General features: G+C 36.3%; 1 protein-coding gene across 1 annotated transcript; it reads right to left on the reverse strand.

Moving 5' to 3' along the window:
* Positions 1-4,551: 4,551 nt before the first annotated feature.
* LOC144552385 (desmethyl-deoxy-podophyllotoxin synthase-like) lies at positions 4,552-8,010 on the reverse strand. Its single transcript, XM_078300393.1, has 4 exons — positions 7,644-8,010; positions 5,998-6,440; positions 5,428-5,605; positions 4,552-5,186 (listed from the first exon to the last, which is right to left on the reverse strand). The coding sequence occupies exons 1-4, from the start codon at positions 7,908-7,910 to the stop codon at positions 4,572-4,574; spliced, it is 1,503 nt and encodes a 500-aa protein (XP_078156519.1). The 5' UTR covers positions 7,911-8,010; the 3' UTR covers positions 4,552-4,571.
* Between the last annotated feature and the right edge of the window lie 636 nt (positions 8,011-8,646).

Below are 8,646 nucleotides of genomic sequence, written 5' to 3' on the forward strand. Positions count from 1 at the left end.
CTCCAACTCAGGTAACACAGGGTATAGAGGCGAGACTCGACAGTGCTACAACTGTGGTGAGGTAGGTCACCTGAAGCAAGCTTGCCCTAAGCTACCCAAGGAGAGAGACACAGGTGGGAGGGGGCAGTTTGGGAGTCGTGGTCGCAGCCGTGGAGGTCGGAGAGGTGGAAGAGGAGGCAATCGGGCACATCTGATGGTTGCAGAGGAGGAGGAAGAAGCTGGTAGGGATCTCACCGAGGAGGATCAGGCACTCTTAGATGGGTTCTCTCAGATGCTGAGGAAGCAGAAGGCAGTGAGTGTGGGAGATAGTGCATCCACATCATCTTCATCAAAGGGTAACTTTGCTCTGTTTGCTCAGTCAGCCACAGGTACTTATGATTCACTTGCTCTTGCATCTATTCCTACCACTAGATCAGCCGAGTGGATAGTTGATTCTGGTGCGTCTAGGCTATTGTGACTCTGACTGGGCCAGTTGCCAAGATGACAGGAAGTCCACATCTGGCTACTGCATGTTCGTAGGGGGTAACTTGGTCTCTTGGAAGAGCAAGAAGCAGCCAGTTGTTTCGAGATCAACAGCAGAAGCCGAATACAGGGCTATGGCATTGGGAGTTGCTGAGATGGTGTGGCTGAAGAGATTGTTGGAAGAGCTCAAGGTGAATCATGGAGCTCAAATGAAATTGTGGTGCGATAGCAAGTCAGCGATCAGCATTGCCAACAATCCGGTACAGCATGACAGAACCAAACATGTGGAGATCGATAGGTTTTTCATAAAAGAAAAGCTAGAAAATGGACTATTGGAGCTGAGTTATGTAGTTACTGGAGATCAAGTAGCTGACTGTCTCACCAAAGGACTTAGCTCAATAGATCTAGATAGGTTTTGTGACAAGATGGGCTTGATGGATATCTTTTGTCCATCTTGAGGGGAAGTGTTGAGATTTAATGTATGTTTATTGCATTAATAGAAGTTATAGGGTCCTTTTGGTAAGAAAGAAGTTATAAGATAGAATAGGGTTACGGATGTAATTCGTGATGCCTATAAAGGCCCAAATGAACCAAGAAATCAATACATTTTTTTTGTCATTTTTCTATTGAATCTAAATCAATCCACTCTTATTAGTACATAAAATTTGACTCCTATTACATGAGGAAAAAACAAAAATAAAGAACTTGTAGTTCTTCATACCTAGATAGAGAGTAGTGAGTCAACAATTATCATTGCTGTCAGCACAAACGCGTTGGTTGGAAAATAAAGTGATCATGGGTAATCCAGAGAAGAAGACGAAGAAAAGGATAGAGAAGGAAGATAAAGATAGGCTCATGAAGAGAGTGAGAAGAGGAGGAGAAGAACGACAATACAAGCAAACAACAAACACAAATAACCAACACCACGACCAACAACAAACATATAATATAAGAACCTGTCTTCGGTCTAGTGGCAAAGACACATGACTCATATGTGGAAGGTTATGGATTTGAAATCCACAAAGTGGAGAAATCTTCTATAATACATAGGAATTTGAAAGTGTGTTGGATTACTTAACCTCCAATTCATAATTTCAAAACAACAAACATATAATATAAGTAACTATATGTACAGTAATCAAGATTCCATCAAGCAATCAAGATTTCATCAGGGGTAATAAAGGATATCGACAGGCTACGAAGGAGCTTCTTATGGAAAGGCAGTGATCCATGCAAGAGAATTAATTGTCTCGTTAATTGAGAAAGAGTATCCGCACTGAAAGAAAATGGTGGATTGGGTATCATCAGTCTATCAGACCATAATGATGCATTACTCACGAAATGGATTTGGAATATAGAGAGTAAACCAGACGGACTTTGGGCAACTACAATTTTTAAATTGTACGAGATCGTTGGTGCCCATCAGCTTTTGCCCCACGCGGAAGAATCACTGCTTCTCAAAGTTATCGCGGGTTTCATACACCTATATAACACAGTTATATCGATTCCGGGGCTGGTTTACAGTGGCGCTGGTCAGCCTCTTCACTTGTGCCTCCACATATAAATTCATCCATCATACGGGGATCTGGCAGTCATATCAGGCATTTCTTTGGGCTATGTGAATTCCTCCAAAAGTAAAGATTTTTATTTGGCTACTGCAGCAGAATAAAATCCTTACACAACAGATATTGATAATTCGAGGGTGCACAGTGCAAGATGGTTGTCATCTATGCGACTCAACGGATATAGAGAATAGTGATTATATTATGTGATCATGCCCGTATGCAACAAGATTCTGGCAAGGCTTATTTGCGCAACACAACATCCCGTATCACGGGGGAGGGAGCTTCAAGAGTAAATGGGATTTGTCTCAGCCAAATGTTTCGAAAGAGGTACTGAGAAGTAACAGGATATGGGCGGCAGGAGCTTGGGCTGTGGCGCGAGAGAAATAGAAGATTTTTCTCCAACAAGAGTAAGCCAGTGCATTTATTGATTAATGATAAAACAATCGAAATTTTGTTTTGGGAACACTTGGGATAGGCATCGAAAAGAGTTCGGGAGAAGAGAAGAAAACAGTTAATTCTCTTGTTCTATCCTCACTGGCCAAATCCACTAAACGGCGGAAGCATCGAAAACAGTGGCCAGATTCGCTATGCTGAAGCACTGTGAACATTCCATCAGACATAAACATCTGCTCAAAAATGAAGGAATAGGTCGAAAGCAGAAGCGGAGGAGAAGAGGTGGATACGAGGGAGGGGTGGGGTTTGGGAGGGACAAAATTGTTAGAAATCGCCATAGGTGATTCTAGAGATGCCATAAGCAGTCGTTTGAGAACTGTGTCTTTGTATAATTTATGTTTTTATCAGCTTTTGATTCTAAGCATCATCGGTAAATAAAAGGTGACAATTCAGTTTGGTTTAAATTTAAAAGGTGACAATTCAGATTCGCTATGCCGAAGCACTGTGAACATTCCATCAGACAGTAACACCTACTCAAAGATGGAATAGGCCAAAAGCAGAAGCGGAGGAGAAGAGGTGAATACGAGGGGTGGGATTTGGGAGGGACAAAATCGCTAGAAATCGCCATATATAGATGCTTATAGAGACGTCATAAGCGGTCATTTGAAAACTGTCTTTGTATCATTTATGTTTTAATGATCAGCTTTTGATTCTAAGCATCGATCGTCTGTAAACAAAAGGTGACAATTTAATTTGGTTTAAATTTACTATTTTATAAAGAGTGTTTAACTTCTAAATTTATTTTGATATATTTCATCATCTATGCTTTCAATCTAGCTAGTTCAGATTCTTTTAATTTATATGTTAATTCGATAGCGCTCAGATCTAATTTCTTCTCTCTTTATTCAAAAAGTACGCATTTTATTTGTCTGAGGTGCTATATATCTCTTAAACTAGTGCAATTTTGTGTTTTTCTAATGAATTATAAAACAGCTAATTATATAAATTGTTTGTCATTATATATCTTTTAAATATTTTGTAAAAAATTATATTTAATTACTTGTCCCTTAAATGTTCTGAGTGAAAAATAGTTTCTGCAATATTGTCTTGTTTCTTAAAACATTTTTTTTTTTAACATAGCGAAGCCTGAAAAATAACTCATGCCCATTAATTACTCTCGAAGTATAATTCTATATAAGAAATCCGGAAAACAAAGAACACATGTATACCTCTAAACATTTTTTCTATTTTGTTTTGTGAACAATCATTCGAAGTATTTTTTTTACTTTAATATGGAACAATTTACATCTTGCTAGTAAGTTGGAGTCTGTATACTTTAAGATATATAATTGGAGACTTAAGTTTATCTATAGCCGGGCTGCCCTGCAATATGCTACGTGAACAAATTGCGTGTAACAAATCACCAAAGATCGTGTCAAAACAATTGATCATTATAATAGAAAAAACAAAAAATGTTTAATTCATGAAATCCAAAATAAGCTGGCTAATACCCAACCAAGAAATCTACAAAGAAAATTCGTAATCTCGATGATACGAATTTATGATGATATGGATTACGTTCCATCTTATGAAAATCACATCTAATTATATTATTAATTTTTGTAAACATTAATTAAATGTTGTAGTATGAAAATCACATCTTATGATACGAATTTTTGACATATTTTTTGTGAGGTCACATTTGGAACTCTCTCAAGTTATAAAAAAAAATGTAGTGAAATAATAAATGAAAATCTGTTTCAATAGAGAAAATAATTTTGGTCTCATTTGTTCTCCCTAATTTTTCTGGAAAGAGACAGCTGGTAAAACCTGATATCTATCTCTATCCCCTTGATAAAGTATTGGCATCGGTTTATTGTGTTACGACTATATAATTAATGTATTTTTTTTCACCTCAACTCTTATCCTCAAAGATATATGGTTCATCTTCAAATTTATTAGAATAGTTCATCTTAGAAGGTATAATCATAATCACAAGTCATAATCATAATAGTTCAACTTTTTTAAATAGGTTTCTTTATTACACAAAAGACAATCATAATTGATTGGATATTAATTTAATTGATAATGCAAACTTAGAAGGTAATATATTGATAATATAATATTAATAGATTGGATTTATTAATTAATCTAAACATCAGGCAATGGAACACGCAACGTTGGTACCAAATACAGTGGCTCTTTTTTGGCAGCTACTATTCCATAGGTCTCTGTCATGTCAACATCCTCCGGTTTCATCCCATCAGGTAGTTTCCAATCAAAGTGCAGCAACAGACTTGCCAAAGCCTCCTCCATCGCAGTCACACTGAATTTAAGTCCCGGACAAATCCTCCTCCCAGCACCAAACGGCAAAAATTCAAAATTCATCCCTTTAAAATCAATAGCATGCGTTTCAAACCTCTCCGGTTTGAATTCATCTGGATCGTTCCAGTAGTCGGGGTTTCTTCCCAGAGCCCATGCATTGATGGCTATGCGGGCCCCAGAGGGAATTGTGTAACCAAGCACCTGGCAACTCTCCTTGCATAGTCGTGGCACTACAAGAGGCGCGGGTGGGTGCATTCTCAGGGTTTCTTTGATGACTAATTGTATATAACTGGACGTATTCTCGTCAAAATTAGTATTATCACTTGCAGCTTGCCTTATCTCCGCTTGTGCCTTAGCCATTACCTCAGGATGCTTCATTAGTTCTGTCATGGCCCATGTAATTGTTATCCCTGATGTTTCAGTTCCCGCAATAAATACATCCTGAATAAAGAGTACCTCATCAGAGAGAACATTCAATTACTACTTCTTTCCACATCATACATACACTCTAGCTAGTACATTAAATATTTATTTAGTTGGGGTTGTTCGGCATAATGAGAGAATAGTTATACGTGGAAATGAGAATAAACTTTTATAATGCACCATTTCTTTCTTTTCTTGGGAGTTATTGGGGCTTTTTATTCCTTTCTATATTTATTACACAAGTTAATCAGGCACATACCAAGATAATAGCTTTTATGTTATCGATCGTGATAGGCACTTCCAAATCACCACGTTCCTTTACATTGATAAGGACATCGACGAAATCATACTCAATCTCCTGGTCTTCTCGTTTCTTTTGTTGTTGTTGATTCTTCAAATGCTCCTGTACAATCTCCTCCAGTACCAAATCCATTTTGCTACATGTATTAATAATAATAACATATGGGTCTCACTCAAACAGTAAAGGATAAGAACAAAAACAGGATGCATGATTGGAAAGTTGATTGCTATTGTAGCTTGGTTGTGTTAAATGTGTTCAAATAAATTTTTATTTGATTGAAATATTATTATTACGCATTTCTAGTAACTAAACTTTGGTTGTATTTAATTAATAAGTTGTAACTATGAATTTCACTGCGATACACTATATTATTACTACCATATTTTCATTGTGTTAAAAGCATAATAGCAACCGCCCATATAGTTACAATAAACGAATGACTTACAACCAAATAATTGAACATTGCAAAATGATTTAATGCAATCAAATTATGTGTATTGTCCGAACTTGTAAATGGTGTAGTGTTACCTATGAACTCTCGCAGCTCTTCTTCTCATTTTCACATCCAACCAACTCAATGATGGGAAGAGATCAGATAGTTGGAACCCAGACAAAAGCTCCTGTATCTCCCTTAATATTTCTAAAAAAGTTCCTCTCATTTTACACTTTCCACTAAATGCTGCACGAATAATAATATCATTAAAAAGCTCATACGTCCTTGCAGTCAAATTGACTGGTGATTTACCAGCAACTAATGCGAAGCTCTTCAATAGGGAATTAATCTCTTCTTGCCGGATAGAGGAAAAAGATTTGACCCGTTTTGAAGTTAAGAGCTCACTGGTACAAATTCGACGCAGCTCGCGCCAGTAGGGGCCATTTGAGAAGATAATATCCGCGGAACCATACATGAGAACCTTTACTGCACTATTTGGAGGGCGGTTTGCAAAGTTTGCATCCTGTGTATGCATCACCTATGCAGTGTGTATGCATCAATGTTAAAAGGTATAATTGATTTTGAGGACCACAAACTGTCGTAAATCATATATGAATATAAAGAAATAAAATAATTGTAATTAATTAGCAGCAATCGTGTTAATTTTTTTACTATATATTAACCTTCTTAGACCTTATCTATACCTTGCATATCTACTTGGGATTATACAAATACAGAAACAATTGGAAGGCATTCCATAGATCCTGGAACAACTTTCCCAAGTTCGATTAATTTTTTTTTTTTGTTTGTTGACAATGAAGTTCGGTCGAATTTCAATACAAAGATTATTAGATATTTATCCAATTATCCTCAAAATATGTATAATTCAAATTACATGTTATAAGAGAGATTCTTGTCTGTTATGGGCCTGATTTGGCCTGTTCTCGAGCCGTATCGATTCATTATGTATGTAGAAGATCATTAAGATACATTGATTATACATTACATTATTCAAATATGTTATCTCCTCATATGAGTAGAACTAGGGTGTTCTTAAGTTCACCAAGCTACTTGGTGAACTCAAGTCTAAAGTCCATCAAATTGGCTTCAAATGACGAATCCGAACCGTTGAAACCCGCCTACGTTACGAGTGATGTGTCTACATGTGAAAGTTTTAAAGATTCGAATTAATTTAGTTTAAAGTCAAGCGGTCAAAATTAGAAGGTAAATAAATTAATTATAATGCATTCATTTTTTGAAAATACTTTAACCACTTGATTCTATGCAAAATTAATTTTTTTTACATGTAAACGCATCACTAGTAAAATAGGCGGGTTTCAACTGTTTGAATTTGTCACCAAGGAACTTGGTGAACTTAAGAACACCCTAGTACTAGTTCTACTCATATTTAAATCCAACAAGATGTTATACTAATTAGCTGGAAAACCTTCACATCATTTAACTTTTCTACTCTTATGTCCTGCATATCCAAGTCCCTATTTACATTGTACCTTTTAAAACCACAAATTTGCCAAAAGCAACAGCAGAGGCCCCAATTAACTCTACTGTCGACACATTGAACAAATCGTAGGACTTGCTAAAAGCCGAAAATGCCAGAGAGATCAAATTCCCTAAGGCAGCTTTTGCAGTGTAATCACGGATAGCCAACCATTATTCAAAACAAAACAAAAAAGGTACTTTAAAATTTTAGCATTAAACGATTGATCAGCTAGAAAGTTACCTCTTTTGCAGCTTCACGAGAAGTGAGGACGACAAGGTCAGTCTCGCCAGTACGAACGAGCATAATGGGTCCATGTAACCTTGTAAGATCGTGCAGGGCATGGTGCGGCAAACTACCTGCTAGGTGGTGTAAACTTCCGATAAAAGGCAGGGTTGGGGGACCTGGAGGGAGTTTAGATTTAGAATGTGTAGCTTGTTTCCGGAGGAATCGAAGGGAGAGCAAGAATAGTAGGAGAAGAGAAGTTAGAAAGTAGAGAGGTAGTTCCATTTTTGTTGTTCTCGTTTGTATTGGGGATGATGACTAAAGTAAAGATTAATTAAGAATGTTTTAACATTGCTTTTGTATGCTTTTTTCATTGATATGTAAAGAGGAGGATACAAGGTACTTATAGACAAAGAAATGAGCTAAACTAGATCTAAACTGTAGTACACCAGTAACTATGCCCAAACTACAGTTAATATCTATGGTTAAGTTTGAATTCAGCGCTGGAAGAAGGAATAGAAATCAGTATTACTTCAGTTAAGCGCGCCAGTGATGCTGGTATAGAAGTTGACAAGTTGTATGGGTGCAGATGTTTTTTTTGATGGGTGCAGATGTTAACAGTTACTGTTTTAAACTTTTAATTATTGCAGATATGATGTGAGAGAATAAAATCAGTATGGGTGCAGATGTTAACAGTTACTGTTTTCATTATTGCAGATATGATGTGATAAGAAACATCTGGACCAAATTAATTATCCATTCTCCGATAAGAAAACAATGGAGATTTCAAATCTTTAAAATTAGAAATTTATCTAAATTCTACCGGCATTAATTATAATAATAATTGATTATGTAATATAAAGCAGGAAGAGAAATTTCTACAAAACTTACTATTTTATTCGATCACTACCCGCTTATACAAAAATTATTTTTTAAACAGTATCTTGCCGACAAAATTAATTTTAAATAAATAACCCTACAAAGTTCCAATCATATTGTAATATTCTTGAATTAGAATATT

This window comes from Carex rostrata, chromosome 4 (assembly GCF_964058835.1).
Source record: "Carex rostrata chromosome 4, lpCarRost1.2, whole genome shotgun sequence".
Taxonomy (NCBI): Eukaryota; Viridiplantae; Streptophyta; class Magnoliopsida; order Poales; family Cyperaceae; genus Carex; species Carex rostrata.